Consider the following 25,953-nt stretch of genomic DNA (forward strand, 5'->3'; position numbering starts at 1 on the left):
CTGAGCCAACCAGGAGCCCCTATTTTTAATTTTTTAAGGAACCTCTGTATTATTTTCCATAGTGGCTGCACTAATTTACATTCCTCCCAGTGGTTCATGAGGGTTCTTTTTCCTCCACATCCTAGCCAACACTTGTTATTTCTTGTCGTTTTGATTCTAGCCATTCTGACAGGTGAAAGGTGATATCTCATTGTGGTTTTAATTTGCATGAAATGATAGCTTTCAATTAAAGAGGAGTTTGTTTTCACATGTTTTAAGCTGGTATTATGTTCTTTACTTACAATAACTTGAATCAGACCCTGAATATGAATTAGTTATCAAAGTGGTTTAGGTGGGGGTGCCTGGGTGGCTCAGTCAATTGAATGTCAAGTCCAACTCTTGATTTTGGCTCAGGTCATGATTTCATGGTTTGTGAGTTGGAGCCCTATCTCAGGCTCCACGCTGATGTTGTGGAGCCTGTTTGGGATTCTCTCTGCCCCCCTCATGTGTATGCTCCCTCTCATTTTCTCTCTCTCTCTCTCTCTCTCTCTCTCAAAATAAAATAAACTTAAAAAAAAAAAAGGTGGCTTAAGTGACTCGGTAAGTTATTCTGTGGTTTGGTTTGCTCTTTATAGGATAAATGTTCTGGTAGAGACTAATATTTGTGTGTGTTCTCATTCAAAAAGCAGATTATATGTTTCTATATTTAGTCTGAATTTTGACTTAGTGTTTTTGGATTCCTCCACAGGTTTGAGTGACATTTCTCCATCTACAAGCCTTCCACCTCTGGTTGAAGGCCAGCTACGCTGCTTTCTGAGACTTACTGTTAATAAAGTCATATGGAAGATTGCAAAGCCTCCCACTTGTGTACTTGTCCGAGTGAGATGGTGGGGAGAAACATCAGATGGAACCCTTTTTTGTCCCAGGGACGCATTGCAGACTGAACCAAAAGCTGTCAGAACAACTACACGTTATGCTGTTCGCTGTGGTCCAAAGCAGTTTACCTCTTATCTAACTGGTATGTTTTTGTCTTATCATTTCAGCTTCAGGCCTAATAAATGTATGTTATGTTGTTAGCAAAGGGTATTATCGTGTACATAGTATCTATGGCATTGTTAATTATTAAGTGAAAGAAGTTTTATAATAGCCGCCATTTATTGAGAGTATACTATGTGCCAGCAGTTGATACATATTGTTTCTAATCCTTAATAACCCTACAAGAAAAATATTTTCTGTGTTTTATAGGCAATGAAACTGAGGTGTAAAGATAAAATGAATACTCTCTAAGGTTACATAGTTGATAAATGGCAAAACTAGGATTTGAACCAGTTTCGGTCTGATACCAAAATTCATGCACTTTTCACTACCCCATGCTTCTTTAGTAGTAACTGTAGTCTCTGCTCTGGGACTCATGTTAAAGGAAGAAAGGGATAGATAGATAGATAGATAGATAGATAGATAGATATGTCTATGTATAAACTTTACTAAAAGTACAAGATAATACATGGTAAGTGAGTGGTTTAATGAATTAGTAATATAGGTTTTCATGGAAGGTAAGGATCCCTTTTTAATATTTATTTTTGAGAGAGAGAGAGAGAGAGAGAGCGCACCCATGAGCAGGGGAGGGGCAAAAAGAGAGAGGGAGAGAGAATCCCAAGCAGACTCTGTGCTAACAGCACAGAGTATGACATAAGGCCCAATCCCATGAACTGTGAGATCATGACCTGAGCTGAAATCAAGAGTCAGACGCTTAACTGACTAACCCACCCCAAGAAGGGGTCCCATTATAAGAAACCAGGAGACAAGATTTCTTCATTTCTGTTCAAGGAAAGCATTCTAAATCTACTATGTTATTTCTGTATTCAGGTCAGGCTTTCCCATAAACACATTTTGGATGGTGGGTTATTTATCAACCCAATCCATTTCAAGTAAAAAAAAAAAATCCGGTATCATGTAAACATTGTTGGGCTAAGAATACTGGAGAATCAGAGGTTAATTAAAGGTTAATTTGTTCCTAAGAAGCTTATATTCTATTAAAATTTTTTTGAAAATATCATAATATAAAGAACAAAACACTTGGTCATTCGAAAGATATATATTGAACTCTTAGCATGTGCTAGACATTGTGCTAGGCACTTTGGGGAATTACAAAAATGAATCAATTTAATCAGAATGGTATCTAATTCTAACTAAATTCACAGAGTAGTTTAGTTACAATACTAGGTAGGAAATGTTAAGTACTGTTATAGGATACTCATAAATAATCTGGGTACTATAAGCCTAATTTAACAAATGAAGAGTGGTTAAAAATTCTTTAGTAAGAGAGGTGCCTGGCTGGCTCAGTCGGTTAAGCGTCTGGCTGTAGATTTTGGCTAAGGTCATGATCTCACCATTTGTGAGATCGAGCCTTGTGTAGGGCTCTGCACTAACAGCACGGAGCCTGTTGGGATTCCCTCTCTCTCTCTGTCTCTCTCTCTCTCCCCACCGACCCTGCCCCTCCCCTGCTTGCTCACCAGATCTCTCTCTCAAAATAAATAAATAAACATTAAAAAAAGTTTTCAGTAAGAGAGAAAATATCTATTAATATGATAGCAAATCACACATTTATTTGAGCATCCTGCAGTATGATAAAGAATGCATTAGACCTGACATTTGAACTTTAGATTGGTGTTATCAGCTGTGGGATTTGGGGAAAGTCCCTTCCCATTTCTGACCCCCCTTTCCCTCATCTGTTAAAAGTGGGATCAGATAGCTGCCCTTTCACTTTGTTTTTTCATGAAGAGCCTGGTTGAATGAGAAGAACATGGGCTTTGAAATCAGTCTTGAATTGCAACTCTGGCTTCAGGATTGGATGGCTGTACAATGCTGAGATGTTCCTTAAGATCTTGGAGCCTCAGTGTCCTATTAGTTAAATGAGGATAATAGCACTTACCGGCAGGAATTATTGAAAAGGTTAAATGAAAAAATTTTTGTGAACTGATTGGTCCAGTACCTGGCACATTGTAGGTGTGAGTCTTGTAAAAATGTAAAGTTTTTGGCACTGTAGGGAATACAAAAACTTTAGATGTAATCTCTGGTCAAAAGGATCAGTTGAAAGAAACAAAACTGATACATATGAAATAGTAGTGACCAGTGGCAAACAATAAGTAATTAAATGTCTGATTACTTGGTGCATATAGTAAGTACTATATGAATATTCCATAATATTATCATAGGAACTTGAGAATCATAACTTAAGAACTCACTATCATAAGTTCTCAGGAAACCAGAATCCTACTTCTGTTGTGTACTAACTAGCTGTTTGAATTTAAGCAAGCATTTAATCTTCCTGTGCCTTAATTTTCCCCTTGTTAAACTGAAGGGGTTAACCACCAAATGAGCCAATAATAAAATTTTATAAATCTAGTTAAGAAAGAAGCTTTGTTAAAAAAAAGAGGTTAGAGTGGGAGAGAGCCAAAGCATAAGAGACCCTTAAAAACTGAGAACAAACTGAGGGTTGATGGGGGGTGGGAGGGAGGGGAGGGTGGGGGATGGGTATTGAGGAGGGCACCTTTTGGGATGAGCGCTGGGTGTTGTATGGAAACCAATCTGACAATAAATTTCATATATTGAAAAAAAAGAAAGAAAGAAAGAAGCTTAGTTGAAGGTAGGATTTGAATAGTAGTTGGATGAGGTGAACCTTGTAAGTGATGGCCCAGCTATAGACATGAGTATGATGTGTTTATTAGAAAATGAAGACATAAGAGATCAAACATTAGTTCACATGAATATATGCTCTAACTGAAAACTTGGAAAAGTGTAACTATTTCTTAAGCTATGTGGTAGGTATTTGTTTCTTTAGTCTTTTATGTACTCTTTTATATGCATATTTCATTTAAAAGAAAGAAAAGTGCATGGTTCTGGAAGCCATGAGGAAGCAGCCTGGTGGCCAGCCTGACAAAGCCCACATTGGGCCCCAATCATGAGTGGCCACCATTAGGCTTCAGGAGGTGCTAGGTTCATCAGAGCCCTTCCTCTCACCTCCTCTTCTCTACGTAGACTAGGCAGGCTACAGCAAACAGAAGCAGTTGAGTCCTTTTATATCAAAACAGCAAAACACCAAAGAGGAAGTTGAGAGAACTCCACTCTCTCCATTACACAAGCCTTCCTGACACCCTGTAACCATGTGCCTTGCACCAAGTGGAAAATAAACTCCAACCTGCCAGTTAGAAAGAAAGAAAGAAAGAAAGAAAGAAAGAAAGAAAGAAAGAAAGAAAGAAAAGAAAGAAAGAAAGAAAGAAAGAAAGAAAGAAAGAAAGAAAGAAAGAAAAAGAAAGAAGAGGGGCGCCTGGGTGGCTCAGTTGGTTAAGAGTCCGACTTCGGCTCAGGTCATGATCTCTCAATTTGTGAGTTCGTGCCCCGCATCGGGCTCTGTGCTGACAGCTCAGAGCCTGGAGCCTGCTTCGGATTCTGTGTCTCCTTTCTCTCTGCCCCTCCCCTGCTCATACTCTGTCTCTGTCTCTCAATAATAAATAAATGTTAAAAAAATTTTAAAAAGAAAGAAAGAAAGAAGAAAATGTATAAGGTAAACTAATGAATATATTGCCACAAATTAGTGTAAAACATGAATAGGTCCAGGTTGAAAAGAGCAAGGCAGTAAAACAGAGTATATTAATTCCTCAAGTAAGGATAATTTATAGGAACAAGTGAAAATGTTAGCATTTTACAGTTTATAAAATACTTTCAAGTCCAACATCTTCTTTGATGTTTAAAACAATCCTGTGTAGTAGGTAGAGTGGTTTGTTTTATTCCTTTCTTTGTATCTATTTTACCTTATTCCAACGGGAAGTTAGGACAATTACAAATACATGTTAAGGACAGAAAGATTTTTTTTAATACATAAGAAAATATTTACATTTTAAATCATTAAAAACTTTTTGTTTAAGGTAAATGAAAATACAGTAGGAGGAATGAGAGGAAGCCCCTGGGATTTACTACTATGCAGGCAGTGGGTATTCTCATTTTCTGATGAATTTGGGTTTCAGAGTTTAAAAGTGACATACCCAGGGTCACCCTAATGTCAACCCTGATAGTAGGTGCATGTTTTATTTGAAAATAAAATAATTTAAGTAAAAAAGTTTTCTCATACATACCCACCTCCAAAGAAAAAAGAAAGTAAATGAAAAATATCTGTGTATGTTATAATTGTTTCTGATTAGATATGGCTGTGCTGGTGCTGGAAGTAATCACCAAACTTGATCATCTTCCAATTGGTAGAGTTCAGATCAGTGGACTAGCTCAGCTTTCTCCAACCCATCACATCAATGGATTTTTTACCATTGTTTCACCAACATCTAAGAAACTTGGAGAACTCCAGGTAAAAATATTTTAATTCTTTGCTGCGTAGAATAAAATTTTTTCAGTACAAGTAGTTGAGTCTGTTTGTAGAATGGATAGGTACATGACTCCCATTTATCATGGTAATTCCCACTTCATGCCTTTGTTCGTGTTTTTACCCAGTCTTTTTTTTTTTTTTTTTTAATATAATTTATTGTCAAATTGGCTTACATATAACACCCAGGGCTCATCCCAACAAGTGCCCTCCTTAATGCCCATCACCCATTTTCTCCTCTTCCCCACCGCCCCCATCCACCCTTAGTTTGTTCTCTGTATTTAAGAGTCTCTTGTGGTTTGCCTCCCTCCCTCTCTGTTTGTAACTATTTTTTTCCCCTTCCCACCCTCCATGGACTTCTGTTAAGTTTGTCAAGATCTACATATGAGTGAAAACATGATACCTGTCCTTCTCTGACTGACTTATTTCACTCAGCATAATACCTTCCAGTTCCATCCACGTTGCTGCAAATGGCACCGTCTTTATAATGTATCTTATCCAAATCCTCTTAGTGCTTTACTACCCATCTGAAGTGCCAAGAGTCCTTCACAGCTCCTACTGCATTCATTCTTCTCTGTACTCTTTATTAAATTTATGACATTAATTATATAATCATTGTTTGGTTACAATCCTACACAATCTCTAAAATTATGTACTAGTCATTTCCCTTTAATTCCCTTTCTTTTTAGTTTCTAGATTCCCTGGGAGGCAGGACATTGTTTTCTATTTTCTGTGTTTTTCCCACAGCTCCTAACATAATGCCAAGCAATAATTGCTTGTTTGACTCATGTAAGTGGCATCTTTGATGTGTTCATTCGTGCCTACAACCTTTTTATACAGTATTATGTGCCACTAAGGATACAGAGATAAGAGATGATTCTTTCATATAGTTTTCCGAAGTCACATAGGAGGAAATAGAAGAATAATAAGTAGAATGCTGTGTGATAGATGTTATGCTACATAGGTGTACAGGATGGTGGAAAGAACATGAAAGGGTCCTTTTCTGAGCGAGACTTTTTGGGAGTGCTTCCTAGAAAGTTCTGAGTATTCAAATCACTTAGAAATTTCATGAGTTTTACCTTTTCAAATGTATTCTAAAATACAGAAGTTTAAACAGGTAGAGAAAAGATATACAACATTATCAAATGTGAGAACTTCTTCTAAAACTATGAGCACAGGAGTGCCTAGCTGGCTCAGTCGGGAGAGCAGGAGACTCTCGATCTCTGGGTCCTGAGTTGGAGCCCCACATTGGGTGTAGAGATTGGTAAAAAAAAAAGCCAAAAAAACAAAAAACAACAACAAGCGCATAAATGTGTTAGTGGAACAGAATAGAGTCCAGAAATAATTCTGGGGCGCCTGGGTGGCTCAGTCTAAGTGTCTGACTTTGGCTCAGGTCATGATCTCATGGTTCATGAGTTCAAGCCCCATATCAGGCTCTGTGCTGACAGTTGGGAGCCTGGAGCCTGCTTCAAATTCTGTTGTCTCCCTCTCTCTCTGCCCCTCCCTCAGTTGTGCTCTGTCTCTCAAAAATAAACATTTTATAGCAGCACTCTCAACAATAGCCAAATTATGGAAAGAGCCTAAATGTCCATCAACTGATGAATGGATAAAGAAATTGTGGTTTATATACACAATGGAATACTACGTGGCAATGAGAAAAAATGAAACATGGCCTTTTGTAGCAACGTGGATGGAACTGGAGAGTGTGATGCTAAGTGAAATAAGCCATACAGAGAAAGACAGATACCATATGGTTTCACTCTTATGTGGATCCTGAGAAACGTAACAGAAACCCATGGGGGAGGGGAAGGAAAAAAAAAAAGAGGTTAGAGTGGGAGAGAGCCAAAGCATAAGAGACTGTTAAAAACTGAGAACAAACTGAGGGTTGATGGGGGGTGGGAGGGAGGGCAGGGTGGGTGATGGGTATTGAGGAGGGCACCTTTTGGGATGAGCACTGGGTGTTGTATGGAAACCAATTTGACAGTAAATTTCATATATTAAAAAATAAATTAAAAAAAAAATAAACATTTAAAAAAAAAGAATTCCAACTGAATGAAAGAATGTAACATTTTCTTTCTCATATTTTTATATATAATAAATTAAAAAATAGTGGCACCTTATGTTAGTAACGTCATAGTGAAGTGAGTATGGTTACTTTTCTGATAATGGTACAGATTTACCTTAGATCCGCAAGACAATTTGGCATTGTGTTTCAAGAGCCCTAAAATTGCCATATATCATTTACCTAAGTAATTCTACCCTTAGGAACTTATCTTAAGGAAATACCATAAAAAGAGAGGGAAGCTATATGCTTACGTCTAGTCATGGAAATACACTTTAAAAAAATTTTTTTTAATGTTAATTTATTTTTGAGAGAGAAAGAGACAGAGCCTGAGCAGGGGAGGGGCAGAGAGAAAGGGAAACACAGAATCTAAAGCAGGCTCCAGGTTCTGAGCGGTTAGCACAGAGCCCGATGCAGAGCTCAAACTCATGAACCACGAGATCATGACCTGAGCCGAAGTTGGATGCTTAACTGACTGAGCCACCTACGCACCCCAGAAATACACTTTTAATGTCGAAAAAATGAAAACAATGTATTCAAAAATATTAAAATTATAGTCTATTAGTAGAATATTTTGTTTCTGTAAAAGACAAAATTACATAATTGTATAGCCTCATGGAAAAATGGATTTTGGATTGATAACAAACAAGAATTAAAATTAAATACACATACATACATGTATTATCAATGACTGGGAAAAAATAAGGAAAATTAAAAACAGTTGGAGTAGGGACACCTGGGTGTCTCAGTCGGTTAAACATCCAGCTTCGGCTCAGGTCATAATCTCATGTTTCGTGGGTTCAGGCCCCGCATCTGACAGCTCGGAGCCTAGAGCCTGCTTCAGATTCTGTCTCCCTCTTTCTCTGCCACCACCCTGCTCATGCTCTGTCTCTCTCTCTCAAAAATAAAAATAAAAATAAAAATAAAAAATTTGAAGTGTAGGATTCTAGGTGGGTTTTTTTCCTATTTTTAAAATTGAGATATAATTTGGGGTGCCTGGTGGCTTAGTTGGTTAAGTGTCCAACTCTTGATTTCACCTTAGTCACAATGTGAAGATTCGGTTTGTGGGATCGAGCCCCAGGTCGGGCTCTGTCCTCACAGCATGGAGCCTGCTTGGGATTCTCTCTCCTCCTCTCTCTCTCTCTGCCCCTGGCGTTCTCATTTTTAAAAAATAAAATAAAATTGAGATATAATTCCCATGTCATAAGATTCACCCTTTTAGAGTAAACAATTCAGTGTTTTTTAATATGTCCACAAGATTTTATAACCATCACCACTATCTAATTACAAAAAGGAGCACTGTGCCCATTAGCAGTCATACCCCTTTTCACCCTTTACCAGTCCCTGGCAACCACTAATTTAACTTCTGTTTTTAATGTATTTGCCTATTCAGGACCATTCATATAAATGAAATAATATATTATGTAGCCTTTTGTAACTGACTTCTTTCATGTAGCATGATGTTTTCAAAGTTCATCTTTGTTGTGGCATGTATCGGTACTTCATTCCTTATGATGCCTGGATAATATTCCATTGTATGGATAGGCCACATGTTTATCCATTCTTCAGTTGATGAACATTTGGTTTATTTCCACTTCTTGACCACTGTGAATAATGGCAGCCGCCATAAACATTCACTTATAAGGTTTTTTGTGAACATGTTTTCATTTCTTTTGGGTATATACCTAGGAGTAGAATTTCAGTCATAGGGTAGGCATGTTTAACTTTGAAGAACTGCCAGACTGTTTTCTAAGGTGCCTGCATCATTTTTTGCCTATATTTAAATATCAGTTGCTGCAATAATACTTGTGTGAGTGTTTATTTAAATGTCATTGGAATTTTTGGAAAATTGTATACAGCTTTGCAGACAGAAGTCAGATTTTAAAAGATTATGGAATAAGGAAATAAGTAGCAATTAGAGATTTCTGTTTCCCAAGTAAATGTCAATGAAAAGAGGGAGAGGTAGTGTGATCTAGTGGAAATAGCACTAGAGTTGGACATGAGAAATTGGTTAAAAAGCAATTCTGGTGTTCACTTGTCCTCTCTGAGCTTCCGTATCCTATTTTATAAATTGAATATACTAAAACATTTCCCTCACAGCATTGTTGCAGGGATTGAGATTTAAAAAATTTGGAAACACTTAACATGGTGTTTAGGCATGTGATGGGGACATGGCAAATTTATTTGAATTTGAGAGGACACTAACTGTGGGTAGCAGAATTCAGAAGTTTGATCATTACTGTTTTAGAACAGGGGTTGACACACTTTGCCTGGTGTTCCATATCTGGCCTTCTAACTGAACGTGGTTTTTGCATTTTTAAAATGGTTATTTGAAAACTAACATCCAATAAATAAAGCCTAAAATATTTATTCTCTGCCCCTTTACGGAATACACTTGCTGGCCCCTTTTTAGAGCATGATTTGTTTGTAGACCAAAGAGAAGCAAGTGAAGAAAGAAATTGAAAATAAGAGGATAACTGAGCCAGTATCATGAAGGTCATGAAGAGAATTAAATGGGAATGAGTTTTTATCACGAACTCAGCTAATAGGGTTACGTTGGGAATAGAGGAATTATAACCAGTAGGAAAAGAGGAAGAACATTTTGAAATAGACAAAATTGAAGAAGTTCATTCTGATAGTTTTCTCATCAGCATTTGTTGTATGCCTATCTACCATATGTTAGGCACTATATATTTTGTTAACTTTTTTTTGTTTTTCTTAGAGATATGCAAAACAATATCTTATATGTATAAAATATAAAAACAACATATAGTGAAATGCCCATTGTCTCCTCACCCAGGCTAAGAATTTTTTTTTTTACGTTTATTTATTTTGAGAGAGCAAGAAAGAGCGCAAGCAGGGGAGGGGTAGAGAGAGGGGGAGAGAGAATCCCAAGCAGGCTCCTCACTGTCAGCACAGAGCCTAATGTGGGGCTTGACCTGAGCTGAAATCAAGAGTCCAAAGCTTAACTGACTGAGCTACCCAGGTGCCCCCAGACTAAGAAATATTAATAGAGTAAGTAAAAGGAGCCAGTTTTAGAGATTCATCCGTATTGTTTTGTATATCAGTAGTTCCCTTTTGCAGAGGTATGTTCTATTGCATTGATAATTTCACAGTTGTGGTTTTGTTTTGTTTTGTTTTTTATCTATTTACCAGTTGGTGGACATTTGGGGTTTCTTTTTTTGTTTGTTTTTTGTTTTGTTTTGTTTTTATTTTTATTTTTTTTTTACTACTTTTTGCTTGTTATGAATAAAGCAACTCTTTGTGTGGACACGTGTTTTTATTTTCTTCAGAAAATACCCAAAAATGGAATTGCTGAGTCATGGTTAACTTTTTAAGAAACTACCAGACCATTTCCAAAGTGGTTGCATAACTTTACATTCCCATCAGTAGTATATAAACATTCTCCATATAAACATCTACTTGGTATGTAGTTGCTCCACGTCCTTGCCATTACTTGGTTTGGATAGTCTTTTTAATTTTTGTCATTCTAGTGTTCTACTGAGTAGGTACTGATATCTCACTATGGTTTTAGTTTGTATTTCCTGATGATTAATATATTGAGTATTTTTTCATAGGCTTTTGGGCCATTATCTTCTTCAGGGATTCACAGGCTATATAACCCCCAAGGCAAGTCTGACTCACTCACCACCTATATTTGTAGGTAATTTTATTAGAACACAGCCATACTCACTTATTTGCGTGTGGTCTGTTGCACCTTCCACGCTGTAACAGCAATGTAGAGTAGTCCCCCTGCCCACATCTGCAGTTTCTTTTTTGGTGATTTTAATGTAGTTGGGAAGCCGATGATCCTCCTTCTGACTTATCCTCAGAAATCAGTATCAGCCTATCGCCATGTCACAATGCTTAGGTCGTTCACCACACTTAATGTCATCACGTGTGCATTTTATCATCTTATCACTAGAATAAAGGTGAATACAGTACAATGAGATATTTTGAACAAGACCACATTCACATAATTTATTTTATTTTATTATTAGCTATTGTAAATCTCTTACTGTACCTAATTTTTAAGTTAAACTTTGTCATAGTTATGTAAGTATATAAGAAAAAAACATATGTATCGGTTCAGTACTATCTGCAGTTTGAGGCATCCACTGGGGATCTTGGAACATATCCCCTGTGGATAAGGAGGGACTACTGTAATTATGACAGAAACTGTATGGCATGCAAAGCCTAAAATATTAATTCTCTGGCTCCTTCACAGGAAAGAAAAAGTAATCAGTATATCTTATGGTTCAGCTTTAAAGAGGGATTCCATATGTAGTCAATTCAGGACTGTTTTGGGGACCAGCAAAGCAGTGATATGACAAGAACTCCCATCACTCACTGCATACTCATTTTTTAAAAAGTTTTTTAATATTTATTTATTTTTGAGAGAGAGAGAGAGAGAGACAGACAGACAGACAGAACGTGATCAGGGGAGGGGCAGAGAGAGAGGGAGACACAGAATCCAAAGCAGGCTCCAGGCTCTGAGCTGTTAGCATAGAGCCTGATGCAGGGCTTGAATTCACAAACCATGAGATCATGACCTGAGTCGAAGTCCGATGCTCAATCAACTGAGCCACCCAGGTGCCCCTGATACTCAGTTTTTTAACGTTTATTTATTTTTGAGACAGAGAGAGACAGAGCATGAACAGGGGAGGGGCAGAGAGAGAGGGAGACACAGGATCAGAAGCAGGCTCCAGGCTCTGAGCCGTCAGCCCAGAGCCCCACGCGGGGCTCGAACTCACCCACCTCGAGATCGTGACCTGAGCTGAAGTCAGACGCTTAACCCACTGAGCCACCCAGGCGCCCCTCTGATACTCAGTTTTAAAAGTCATTTTTAAATTAATATTTTACCTTCACATAAAGAGTCAAATAACTCTGTTACAAAAATGAGTCCCTCACATAGACCCATACTTTTCCCAGAGGCAACTACTTTCAACTCCTGCCCCTGATTCTTATGGTATTTACCTCTATAGTTCCAAATAATATGCTTATATTTATGTCACATCTTCATCTCCTCCCCCACCCTCTCAGTTTTCAGGCACTGTCTTCTGACTTCCTAATACAGAAGATGCAAATTTAGCTCAATCCCACATCCTTCTACCTCTCCATCTCCCAACCTGCCCACTCAGTTATACTATAAACATTGATTGTTGATCTAACCAAAATTACTGAGCAACTTTCATGCCACAACAACAAAGTACAGTAGTCTCCCCTATCCGCAATTTCTCTTTCAGTGGTTTTAGTATAGTTGGGAAGCATGTGATCCTCCTTCTGACTTATCCTCAGAAGATCAGTAGTAGCCGATCTCCATGTCACAATGCTTATGTTGTTCATCAAACTTAATGTCACCGTGTACGCATTTTATCATCTTATCACTAGAATAAAGTTAAGTACAGTACAATAAGATATTTTGAGCAAGACCACATTCACATAATTTATTATATAAGCAGGTAACATAATATATACATACGTATGATTCTTTTACATTGTAATTGAAGAAAAGTAAATTATAAATTCTTTCATTTTGAAATCAGTTCCTTTGATCTGACTAAAAATTTTATACCTTTACTTCTCTACCAAGTTATCAATATCAGACGTTTTACATTTGGTGGACACTACAGCATTGATTTTTTTAAACCATTTAAGAATAAAATTTAGTTTTTCTTCAGTTTAACAACAAAATAACTGTTTACAAACATGAGTGTTTCCAATCAAGGGCAGAATCTTAGCACAATAATTTTTGAAGTTAGGATATTATTACTAAGACATTCTTTTTTAAAATTTATTTTTATTTTAAGGATAGAGAGAGCACGAGTGGGGGAGAGGGATGGGGGGGGGGTGCAGAGTATCCCAAGCAGGCTCCACGCTCAGTGAGGAACTCGATGCTGGGCTCAATCCCACGATCCTGAGATCGTGACCTGAGTCGAAATCAAGAGCCAGATGCTTAACTGACTGAGCCACCCAAGCACCCTAAGACTTTGATACCTTAAAGTTCTTATCTTAATACATAATTTCATGTCATAGGAGTATCACTTATTTTATTTGCATTTTAAAAACAAACCTTATTTAAAATCAGTACTTTTCTGTTTATTCCATTTTTGTCCTGCATCTTTTTTACATACTAATTATAGTTCTACTATAGGTTGTTTCATAATGCTGTCTTTTGACAGTCACATTTTACCCCCTAACAGTCACTTTTTGTGGGTTTTTTTTTGCCTTATTTTATCATTAGGAATATTCTCTTCCACACAGAAATATGCCTTCTCACATTTCTTTTGAAAATCATGGGTCTCTAATTCTCTCTGGGACAGGAGAAATATTTCACTTTCCTCTTGATTCTGCTGTAAGAAAGACCATAGTCTACAGAACCCAGAGATGGTACAGGAATAGTATAAACTCTATACACCTAAATTGGACAATTTACATGAATTCTTCGAAAACCACAAACTACCAAAAATCACTCAAAATGAAATACCTGGGGCACCTGTGTGGCTCAGTTGGTTGAGCTCTGAGTCTTGATTTCAGCTCAGGTCATGATCCCAGGGTTGTGGGAGTGAGTCCCACATTGGGCTCTGTGCTGAGCATGAAGCCTGTTAAAGATTCTCTCTCTCCCTTTGCCCCCCCCCCCATGTGTGTGTGTGCATGCTCTCTCTCTCTCTCTCAAATAAAAAAAGAAATACATAACCTGAATAGACCTGTAACTATTAAATTGCTTTTGCATTTTAAACCCTTTTACAAAAAAACCCCTCCAGGCCAAGTTAATTTTACTGGCAAATTCTTCCAAACATTTAAAAAAAATGGAAGGGGCACCTGGGTGGCGCCATCAGTTAAGCATCCAACTCTTGATCTCGGCTCACGTCATGATATATCACAGTTCATGAGTTCAAGTCTTGCATTGGGCTCTGTGCTGCTGGCCTGGAACTTGCTTGGGATTCTGTCTGTCCAAATAAAGAAAGGAAGGGGGGGTGGGGGTGGGAGGAAGTGCACCAATTTTGCACAAGCTTTTCCAGAAAATAGGAGAAAATACTTTTCAGTTTATTTTATGAGTCTTGCACCACCTTGATAGCAAAACTAGAGAAGGACAGTTTAAGATCTAGACCTAAAAATAAACCTAAAAATCCTCAAGAAAATATTAGCAAGTTGGGTCCAGCACTATATAAAAAGGATAATAAGACCATGTCCAGGCAGGGTCTATCCCAGGAATGCAAGACTGTCTCAGTTTTTGAAAATCAACCAGTGTGACAAGCCACGTTAATAATAGAATACTACTAAGTCTGTAAAAAAGGCATGAACTATTGATACACGACATAGAGGAACCTGAGAGGCATTACTCTGAGTGAAAGAAGCCTGTCTCAAAAGGTTACATACCATATGTTTTCCATTTATATGACATTCTCAAAAAGCGAGAACCATAATAGTCGAGAATAGATCAGCTGTTGCTAGGGATTAGGGGTGAAGAGAGCATGTGACTACAGAGGGATAGCTTCAGGGAGCTTTTTGAGATGATGGAAGTGTTCTCTATCTCAATTGTGGTGGTGGTTACATGCATCTATTCATAGGTTAAAATTTATAGGAGTGTATTTACACACAAAAATGTCCATTTTATTGTAAGAAAGTAAAATTTTTAAAAGCCCCCACAGACCAAATGTGATGATGAACAACAGTTATCAGTCTGCCTCATTGAAATATGGCTGGGGACTTTTCAAATTGGAGCATGTACCCTGACTAAAGCCACTAGTCTACTTCATCTAATTTTTGCCACATTGGAATGGAGACCCAGCATTGTTGGATTTTCTGATTTTCCAAGAGAAGCCAGAATTACTAAATTTTACACAAAATCTGGTATTGTAAAGCATTGTTACATAATTAAAAAAAAAATTTTTAAGTGCTGTGTTGACCAGCATAGGTCTGAAAAATAGGCATACTAATAGGCTGTCACTGATGCTGATGTTGTAGTAGATCATCGTGGGCAACTTAGTGTTAAAGACAGCCTTGAGTCATTGAGAGAAGACTGATGAATGTCCCTAGGGTTGCTCTGTTATGGGTGTGAGACTTTTATGGTAGACTTATGGTATTTGTGGGTGGCATGGGCTTCTGAAGAGATGTGATATATTTAGGTGACAGAATGATGGTCTGGGGATGGTACCAGAACGGAATAAGTCAACTTCCCTCATCCTGGCTAGTAAAAGCAGTAGTTTCCATTGGAGAAGACTTCAGAGAAATTGGGGCGTTTTAAGAAAGGGAATGTTCAGTTGAAGTGGTAAGGAAGTTTGTATGAAATAGAAATCCTACAGGGCTCTGTGAGGGGATTGGCAGAGGAGTGAACACAAGGATGAACCGTGATTGAGGAGGAGTATGACTGAGGTGGACAGGAATGCTAATCTAGGAGGTGAATGTAGGAGTGTATTGGGTACATTATATGGAAGCAGAGGAGTTAAGAGTGGCAATCTCTTGGATTTGTAGGAATTGCTGAAACATTTTATACCTCTAAAGCTTGACTCATGCTCTTCCCTCTACCTGGAATGTTGTGCCTCAACCTCCCTCAGCCTTATCTGTATCATTCCTATACAAAATTCTAAATCCAGGGGCAGCTGGGTGGCTCAGTCGGTTAAGCGGCCGACTTCGGCTCAGGTCATGATCTCGCGGTCCGTGAGTTCAAGCCCCGCGTTGGGCTCTGTGCTGACAGCTCAGAGCCTGCAACCTGTTTCAGATCCTGTGTCTCCCTCTCTCTGGCCCTCCCCCGTTCATGCTCTGTCTCTCTCTGTCTCAAAAATAAATAAATGTTAAAAAAATTTTTTTTTAATAAATAAATAAAATTCTAAATCCAGATGTTTACGTTTCACTTCTGGAAACCATCCCTGGCACTCCTTCCTCACCTCTTCCCCAAGCTCAGACCTCTCTTTCTCATACCATCCAGTATACATCCCTATCTCAGAGCTCACCATCTTATATTAAAATTACTTTTTTTTAAGTTCCCGTATAAAATACCATGGTCCTCTGTGGGTCAGGTTCCATATTTTATTCATCTCTTTGCCTTAGACAGGTAGCACACAGCCTGGCATTGAGCTAGTACCAACAAATATTTCTTGAACAGAGAAGTTAGGTTAGCACATGTTTTAATTATAAGATTGGCATAGCAGGTACCTGGACTTTCTTCTTTCTTTAAGAGCCACTGGTAGTATAGGCCTATGAGCTGTTTTGTGATTGGCTCAGATCTGCTTAGAGAAAAAGCAAAACTCAGTGCCAGATAGCAAGTCATGGTTAAGGCCAGGGACATCGCCTTTATTCTCAGTGTCTTCTTTGTTTCTAAAATACAGTGGCAGCCTTTTGGGAAATGATGAATGGTAAGGGAACGCTTTCTGACATTTACATTTGGGCAGCCAGGATTTTATGTGATGCTATTACAGTGATCACTGCACAGAGTATTTATCCTACTGCATTCCTGTCATTTGTCTTTGTAGAAAATCTTGATGGTGAACAGATTTAAAAGACTTTATGTTACCTGGTTCATGAAAAGAAGTCTCCTCATCAGGAGCCAGGTGTATTTTATTGAGTCTGTGCCTTTGCAGTTTCTCTGCACAAATTATTCCATTGACCTTTCCAGAGACATCTTAAAATAATCTAACTGCAACCTTCCCTTATTGTGTTAGGCCATTTATCATTATTTAACTCTGGCTGCTCGAACAATTCCTTCTGCTTTCTCTGTCATTGGAACTGAACTTTCAACATCATTCTTTTATTTTGTGGTATATTCTTCCATTTCTTTCCTAAAGTTTTGCTTTAGGCTGTATTTTTTAGACTCTGTTCCTCCATTAGGCTTTTCAGGGGCTGGAGAGCCATTTAGTAGAGAACCTGAACTCACAGGAATGAGATGATAAAAGAAACTTCAAGTGATTACTTTTCATGTTAGTGTTCTCCCCTCTTCCCCCTGCCTAATCTCCAGCATAGAATTAAGGTCTTATTTTTCTCAAATAACCAACAATAGGGATGTGGAAGGTGTTACTATTCTTTTATTCATCAGACGTAATAATTAGACATTGTTAGGCATAATAGACTTGCACACTAAGTGTGTCTTATGCTATTCAGTCCAGACAAAAATGAAAAGAACAAGTCCATGCCTTCAAGGAATTCAGAATCTAATCAGGATAATGAATGAACTAAAAGTTACAAAATACCTCCTGTAAGCCTCTGCTTTTTTTTTTTTTTCCTTCAAATAGAACAGTATACTTTCCTGACAGAGTTATATCATTCATTACATGAGCTTCTCGGGGTGACAAACTTAGCACACCTTACGGCCTGTAGTAAGTTCAATGAATGGGGCTTATATTGATGGATAGATAAAGAATAAGTGGAAACATGAAGGAAATGGCCATGACATCTCTATCTAGACACAAGTTTTCACAGAGAAAGTAATACTGCAAGAAATTGCATATACAAAGACATAAGGGAATGAAACATAAGGTACATTTAGAGAACCCTAAATAATTGCTATATCTGGGAGAGAGGGATGGACGAGGGGAGGAAAGTGAGAGGTAAGGCTTCTGAGGTAGGCAGGAATTTGAACTTGATCCTATAAGGAGTGGGGGCCATATTAATCAGGGAGTCTTAAAATTAGTCAATACCAAAGAGAATTTATGATATATTACATGTCTCTTTCAGGTCTCACTTGCTCTGGAGCCTCTGTCAGAAACTTATGACAGCTACAATCCTCTTCCTACCACTGACATGACAGAAAATGTGGTTTTATCTGAGCAGGAATTCAGAGAATATACTGAACCCAACAATACTCAGTTTCTGGTTCCACCAAGGCCTCGTAGGATACCTACCACCAAAATGGACGGAAAAGAGTTAACAGCTAACAGTAGTAGATCAACCACTCCGAGGTAATTACCACAGTCTGTCAGCTAACTCCCACTGTACTGATCATTTCTTTTATTTGTGTTTGGATTAAAGACTGAATGTAGTCATTCATTCAGCAAATAAATATGAAGTACCTACTGTGTGCCTAGGCCAGTACCAATTACTAGGCATAGAAATTAATGAGACAATTCTTATCTTTGAGGATTGCTCACAATCTATTAGGGAGACCAACGTACAGATAAATAAGTAAGATTAAGTCATACACAGATGCCATGATAGATGTCCATGAGGGAAAGGAGGGAAAGGGTGGTATTTCGTGAAACAGAATGGAGTAAGAGAAATAGATTTTTTTATTTTCTAATTTAAGAGAGATAGTGAGCATGAGTGGAGTAGAGGGGCAGAGGTGGGGAGAGAGACAGAATCCCAAGCAGACTCCATGCTTCATTGCAGAGCCCAATGTGGGGCTTGATCCCACGAACCTGGGATCATGACCTGAGCCAAAATCAAGAGTCAGATGCTCAACCAGCTGAGCCACCCAGGCGCCCCAAAATAGATTTGTCTTTTAAATAATTACGAGGCATTTGTTTTGTGTCTGGCTCTGTGCTGAGCTCTTTATTTCATTGTCTCACTTGAGCCACAACCATACAACTGTAGGTGAAGCATCTATTATTTATTTCATTTCGGAGATCAAAAATGAATTTACAAAGTCTAAACTACACTGCTATAAACCACTCATGCACCTTCTGTCTCCGACAAAGTGAAATGTTACCGTAATGGGTAATATATTGCTAAAATTCTCCTTTATTTTAAAACAGGGGAAAGGACCACTTGTACTTTGCAGAGAACTCTGATACCATAAAGGATTCTTCCTTTGGACTACAACACCATCTTAATTCAGGACAGAGTTTAGAGTGTATGACTCTGAAAGGCAGAGCCCCACGGAAACAGATGTCCCTTCTTAACAGTTCTGAATTCCAGCCTCAAATTACGACAGTGGCCAAGAGTCACAGTGACTCATGCATTGTTTCTTCAAACAACCCCCCTACCAAGGACCTTCTTTCAGGTATGTATGTATTTATGAACAAAGACTAAGCTATATTTATTAGAATTACTCTGCCTGTTAGTCAGTCTTCAAAGAGAACCAAGACTTCTGCTTGAACTAAATAGCCAAATAAAAGTGAGTAATCTCACTGACATTCAGAATCTCTCATCATTTAAAGGCAGCTCCATTAAACCAGTAAGTTACTTCTAAATAATTATTGGTGCTTACAACTGTAGATTTAGGGAAGGAGCCATTTAAAATGAACCTGGATATGGGGGGAAAGCATTTATCATATCATATTATTCCTTATTTTTCCACAAATAATTTAAAGCAAATATGCTTTTTGTCTCATCAGCAGTATTTAATTGTACCACTGTGGAGAGGCTAGTACTAAATCTGTCTCACATTCTGAAAATTGTTGGTCTCAGTGGAAATATTCAGTGCACAACAACTGCTAATCTTAAGCCTAGGAATTGAATATGACTTGCAGCCAAACAGAAGTAGAAGGAAGTCAGTTTACCTATATAAGGGCTTAAATTGAAATTTAAAAGTCCAAATAGGATTATTTGGGAGTGGTATTATAAAAGCAACTGAGGTCCTTACATTACAATCTAAGGCTTCAACCATATATCTCTGTAACATTAGTAGCATGACAGGAATTTGTTTCCATGCTCACAAGTAAATTTCCAAAGTAGAATATCTGCAGCATTAGTAGAAAAGTCTTTAAAATAACTATTTGGGTACATAATTTACATTAGTCAGGGTATTTTTTTCATGAAGAAAGATATTTCATTCATATTTTTTCAACTGAAATGTCTGTGATCCCCTATTTTAAAAGATATACTCTGATTATGATCTATTAATGTTAATCTTCAGTGCAATCCTAGGCTACATTAACAAGAATGAATTATCCCAATATACTATACTATACTATCTGCACCTGTCAGCTCACACCTGGAATATTTTGTATAGTCACCAGACTTGGAGAAAGATATTTTTTGCTCATTAAGCAGTTACTTACTTAGTACCTATCATATGTCTGGCATTCTTCTACATGTCAGAATACAGCAATTTAAATTAAAACAAAAACAAAATTCTGCATCATGGACCTTGTATTCTAGATGGAAAGACCAATGATAAACCAGGTAAATAGGTAAGTATGTAGTGTTAGATGATGATAATGGCAATGGGAAAAAAACAAAGGAAGGCAGATGAGAGAAGGGGATTTTAGTTTTACATAGGTTGGCAAAGGAAGGCCTCATTAAAAAAGTAACATGAGTAAAGATCTAAAGAAGATGAGTTCCTTCTAAAGAGAGTAACCAGGTTGAGGAAGGGACCACCAAGAGCTATTTAGCCTCACAAAAACAGCTATCATTTATTGAGCATTCATTATGTGCTAGATACTATGCCAAGTACCTTATCCACATAATCTTACAAAAACCAAGTGAGGTAGGGATTGTTATCCCCATTTAAAAACGAAAACACAGGCTCAGAATTAGGGAGCTCCTGTCCTGTCAAAGGGGTAGCTGCTCCTCAGCTCTAGTTCATTATTGCCTTTAGACTCTAAGGCAAGGTCCTCTGCTTTATCCTACTGTAGGTTCATTGTTTACCTAGGCCTGCCTTTTTTTTTTTTTTTCATTTTTCCTTAAATCAGGACTTTTCTGGGGTGCCTGGGTGGCTCAGTTGGTTAAGCGTCTGACATTGGCTCAGGTCATGATCTCACAGTTCATGGATTCGAGCCCAGCATCGGTCTCTGTGCTGACAGCTCAGAACCTGGAACCGGCTTCTGCTTCTGTTTCCCTCTCTCTGTGCCCCTCCCCACTCATGCTCTGTCTCACTCTCTCAAAAGGAAATAAACATTAAAAAAATGAAGGAAAAAAAAAGACCTTTCTGCTCTACTGTCCAAGCCAAGCAAAATATGACAGGTACAGCACATGGACTGCCAATGTGTAGTCTCTTCCATGAGATTTAATGAGGATCAGTTGTCTTAAAGATGAAACAAGACAGATTGTGACTCAGCCTGAGTTAATAGTATGACCTGTACAGGGGCGCCTGGGTGGCTCAGTTGGTTGGGCGTCTGACTTTGGCTCAGGTCATGATCTCACGGTTCATGAGCTCAAGCCTCATGTTGGGCTCTGTACTGATAGCTCAGAGCCAGGAGCCTGCTTTGGATCTGTGTCTCCTTCTCTCTCTGCCCCTCTCCCTCTCACACTCTGTCTGTCTGTCTCTCTCTCTTAAAAATAAACATCACACACACAAAAAATAGTATGACCTACATACAATAGGAAAGGACAGTTTCAAGAGGTAGTGAATTCTCTGTCACTGGAAATGGTCAAGCATGAGCTAGTTCACCTTCTGATGGGACTTTTTCAGATTGTATTGAATTTTCAAGTGGACAGATAGGATGTTTTAAGGCCCCTTCCAACCACAAGATTCTGGAGAACTAAGGTTAAGTGGCCCACTCTAGTCTAAAGTAGGTCTAGAGCTGGGATTCTGAGAGGGATGTAACAAATACTGTAAATATAAATGTCTTCCTGGTCTTTATTATACTGACATGACACCAGAAAAGAGGTATAGAGCTGAATTGGTGAACTGGCTAGTATTTATGAAACATGAACTGCACATCCTTCTTATGAGAGTTGCGTTTAGAATAGATAGCAAGGAGTCAGAACAAAAACCAGAAGCTGTACATCTCCCTGAGTTTAGCAGGGGCTGTGCACATGGCATGTGGAAAATAAACAAGGGAAACATTTGTCCTGAACTCACTTGAATGCCTTTTTTTATTTAGGAAATGATTACTGAGTTGAGGTGCAGAAGGATGCCATGACAGCTCTTATAATGTAGGTACAAGCTTCCCCTTGAGAAGGGGAGATCAGATGTTTTTTAGTTGCCATGTCTTTGACTTTAGAAAAGCTTTTCCAAGAATGGCTGTTTCAACAACGAAACCACACGGAGGCCAATAAATGGACCATCTGTGCTCAGACTTGTCCTACTTGTTTTCCTCAAGGTTTATTTCCTTTTTAAAACCTGCTTTTGGAAAATATCTTAAGTACCTATTCCCATTTAGATATAAATTACTGATTAAGTCACTTTTAAATTATTCCATTCTCTGAGGAATTTTTATTTAACAGGGATAAAAACTTTTTTTTTTTTAGTTTATTTATTCTGAGAGTACATGTCTGCGCGCACAAGCGAGAGAGGGGCAGACAGAGAGAGAGGAAGAAAGAGAATCCCAAGCAGACTCCAAGTATCTTTTGAGTGATTGTTTTAGATCAATCATTGTTTTGAGTATTGGGGGTACAATGATAAATAATGTATAGTCTTTGACCTTAAGGAATTCAGTCTAATAAAGGAAACAGACTCCAAAGCAGATGTAGTACAATTACGTATGATATAAACAACAGTGGAAGTATTTATTAAAACGTTTTATCAAATGCCTGACATATACAAGGCACTGTATTGACACTGAGAATATAAAAATCAGCAAGAGCCAATCCCTGGTCTCAAAGTTGATTGGGTGAGATAGACAATTATAATACTGTATGATAAATTCTTTGATGGAATTAAATACCCAGAGCTTTGAGAACATGAAGTATTGTATTTATGGAATTGAAAATAGTTGGGTATGGTTAGATCATAAAGTACCAAGGCTATTATTTCTCCAGAAACATTTTGGGTATCAGTAGAAAAACTATTTTTCTACATGGCCCTGAAATTGAAGTTTACTATCAACACTGCTTGTTATTATCCACTTTATTCATAGTACATTTGAGTGTGCCCACCTCATTGAAGAACTTTAAACTGTACTGAGTAAAGCCAAGTACCAACTAGAAACTAAAAGAATTTTCTGTCACATAGCAATCTTTAGCCAAATTTCCAATGCCAGCAAGTCCATGTTTTCCTCACCCTTTCCCATTGAATAAACAAGACAATCATTTTTTTTGGCTGAGTCTTAAAGAAATTTAAAAAAAAAAACAATATGAACAATTATTGTGCTACCATTATTTACATTAAAAATGTTAATGTATATTAAGTGAAAAGCAATTTCAAAACAGTATATGTATGTTTACAAAAGAGGAAATATATAAATACGTGTGTGTGTATACATAATTTTAAAAACTATAAGAAATATATCACAATATTAACGATAAGTATTCCTGGGTAGTGACATTAATGGGCATATTAGAGGCTGCCTACATTTCTTGACCTTTGGCTCCCTCCACCTTAAAGTCAGCAAGGATACGTTAAGTCTTTCTCCTGCTTCAATCTCGGACATCATAACCTGCAAAAAGGCAGGGAAAACTCTGCTTTTAAAAGGTTTGGGCAGGGGCTCCTGGGTGACTCAGTCAGTTGAGCATCTGACTTTGGCCCAGGTCATGATCTCTCGGCTTGTAGGTTTGAGACCCACGTTGGACTCTGTGCTGACAGCTCAGAACCTGGAGCCTGCTTCAGATTCTGTGTCTCCCTCTCCCTCTGCCTCTCCCCTGCTTGTGCTCTGTCTCTTTCTCTCTCTCTCAAAAATAAATAAACAAGACAAAAAAAAAAAAAAGGTTTGGGCAACCAAGAAGATCTCTCTATCTTAAGGTTGACTGATTTGGAACATAATTACAAAATCTCTTCACAGCACTTAGATGAATGTTTGAATCAGAGAGAAGATATGTGTACACCAGAGTTGGGAATCCTGGGGGGAATTATCTTAGAATTCTGAATGGTCGATCTTTATTTTCTTTTAGTTTAGTTGTGTTTTCATTGAACATATGATATTTCGGGTTTTGTTTTGTTTTTTTACTTTTTAAGCTATATTTTGAATTCTTTATACTAACAAATGTTAGATGTTTATGGATCTTTTTTCCCCCCCTTGGCCTGACTACCATATCTTCTTTCTTTTTGGAAGCTTTAAAACTCTAGACTAAGAGAGATGGGCACTTGGTGTCTAGTCTCAGTTAACCTCCAAAGCAACTCTGGAACCTCAAGAACATAATACTTTCCACTGTTCCTTGGAATAATGCCACTGGTCCTAAGCTTTAAAAAGATGTCTAAGGACTAAAGTAGGGTCATATCTAGTATAGTAATTAAAATCATAGGATGTAGGCACGCCTGTCCGGCTCAGTTGGTGGAGTGTGCAACTCTTGATCCCAGGGTTCTGAGTCTGAGCGCCATGTTGGGTGTGGAGATTATTTAAAAACATAAAATCTTAAAAAAAATAATAATAAAAAATAAAAATCATAGGATGTGAAGTCATACTAGTTATACTGTGTGTATAACTTGGGCAAGTTACTTATCTTCTGTGCCTCAATTTTTTTCATCTGTAAAATGAAGAAAATAATAGTACCTATCTCAGAGAATTCTTAGGAGGATTAAATGAGTTAATATATAATATATGTAGAGTAGTGCCCAGCACATGGTTAAGAGTTAGTAAATTATCATTGCTATTATTGTTGTTGTTGCCTAAGTTTAGTAAATTTACTTAGGTAGGTTTTTCTTTTTTTTTTTTTAATGTTTATTTTATTTTTGAGAGAGATGGTGTGAGTGGGGGAGGGGTAGAGGATCTGAACCAGAATCTGTGCTGACAGCAGACAGCCCAATGTGGGTCTCAAACTCACAAACCACACAATCATGACCTGAGCTGAAGTCAGGTACTTAACCAACTGAGCCACCAGGTGCCCCACTTAGGTAAATTTTTCTTATCAGAAACTCTGAAGCCTTCATCTTGACTTTTCTATTAACCTGTTGTATGATCTTAGACAAGTCCTGGGAATTTTTTGGCATTCTTTTCTTCATTCGTAAAGTATAAATTTGGAATAGATTATCACTATGGCTTATAAATTTTAGCTGGTGTAGTTAGTGTTTTTTGGATAATAGTGACATTATTATAAATAATAGAATTCAGTAAGATATCTAGATACAAAAATAATATGTAAACATTATTAACTTTATTATGTACAAATACCAGTTGGAAGAGTCCATGCATTCATATAATGACCTACCACCATATAATGACCCTAGACACACTGACCTCCCTCCAGAATAGACTTCATTTACTGCTGTAATGCCAGCATCTGAAACAGTCCCCATAATAGCTCAGTAAACATTTCTTGTAAAGGGAGTATCCTCAAGAAATTCTCAAGCTGGTGGGGAAGGCAGACAATTCTCAAGCTAGTGGGGTAAGTCATTACAATATACTAGGTTAAGTCTGGTCATAGAAGGAGAGATGCCGAATATTGCAAGTATTACTATTGGATTTTAGATTTTCCATGTTCTGCTTTTGCCCTCTTCAGCTCTATTAGAACAAGGCAATAAACTGCGTAATGCCATGGTGATTTCTGCAATGAAATCGAGCCCAGATACTAGCATGTTGTTGGATGAAGTTCATCCTCCCATGAAGGAAGATTTCCTCAGAGCCTCAACACAGTAAGTTACAGGGTAAACATGATTCTTAACAGTTCATTTCTTAATTGCTGCTAATGTGTGTTTTTGTTAAGTTATAGACTAAATAATCTTAGAAATGCTCAGCAAATAATTCTTAATGTAGTGGAAGGAAGGAAGGAAGGAAGCCTAAATAAGGAGTTAAGACACTCAACATCTAGACCTAGCGCTGGCATTTGCTAATTTATGTAAATGGCTAAA

The 25,953-nt window shown here is 37.8% G+C and overlaps 2 protein-coding genes across 4 annotated transcripts in view; one reads left to right on the forward strand and one right to left on the reverse strand.

Annotated features, from left to right (window-relative positions):
• PPME1 (protein phosphatase methylesterase 1) overlaps positions 1 to 11,306 on the reverse strand; it is a 104,206-nt gene extending 92,900 nt beyond the window's left edge. The window contains exon 1 of the mRNA XM_042906822.1: positions 11,107 to 11,306. The gene's annotated coding sequence lies outside the window, so the exon portion shown is untranslated. The remainder of the gene's footprint in view (positions 1 to 11,106) is intronic.
• The window catches only part of C2CD3 (C2 domain containing 3 centriole elongation regulator), a 144,612-nt gene that overhangs the window by 3,575 nt on the left and 115,084 nt on the right, over positions 1 to 25,953 (forward strand). For 2 of the 3 annotated variants that reach the window (XM_042906813.1, XM_042906814.1), the window contains exons 2-6: positions 728 to 997; positions 5,178 to 5,335; positions 18,084 to 18,307; positions 19,100 to 19,347; positions 25,605 to 25,737. In XM_042906813.1, the coding sequence (XP_042762747.1) occupies positions 728 to 997; positions 5,178 to 5,335; positions 18,084 to 18,307; positions 19,100 to 19,347; positions 25,605 to 25,737 (1,033 nt within the window). Of the gene's footprint in view, positions 1 to 727; positions 998 to 5,177; positions 5,336 to 18,083; positions 18,308 to 19,099; positions 19,348 to 25,604; positions 25,738 to 25,953 lie in introns of those variants that run through there. The other variant, XM_042906815.1, reaches the window with a different exon arrangement.

This window comes from Panthera leo, chromosome D1 (genome assembly GCF_018350215.1).
Source record: "Panthera leo isolate Ple1 chromosome D1, P.leo_Ple1_pat1.1, whole genome shotgun sequence".
NCBI classification, from domain to species: Eukaryota; Metazoa; Chordata; class Mammalia; order Carnivora; family Felidae; genus Panthera; species Panthera leo.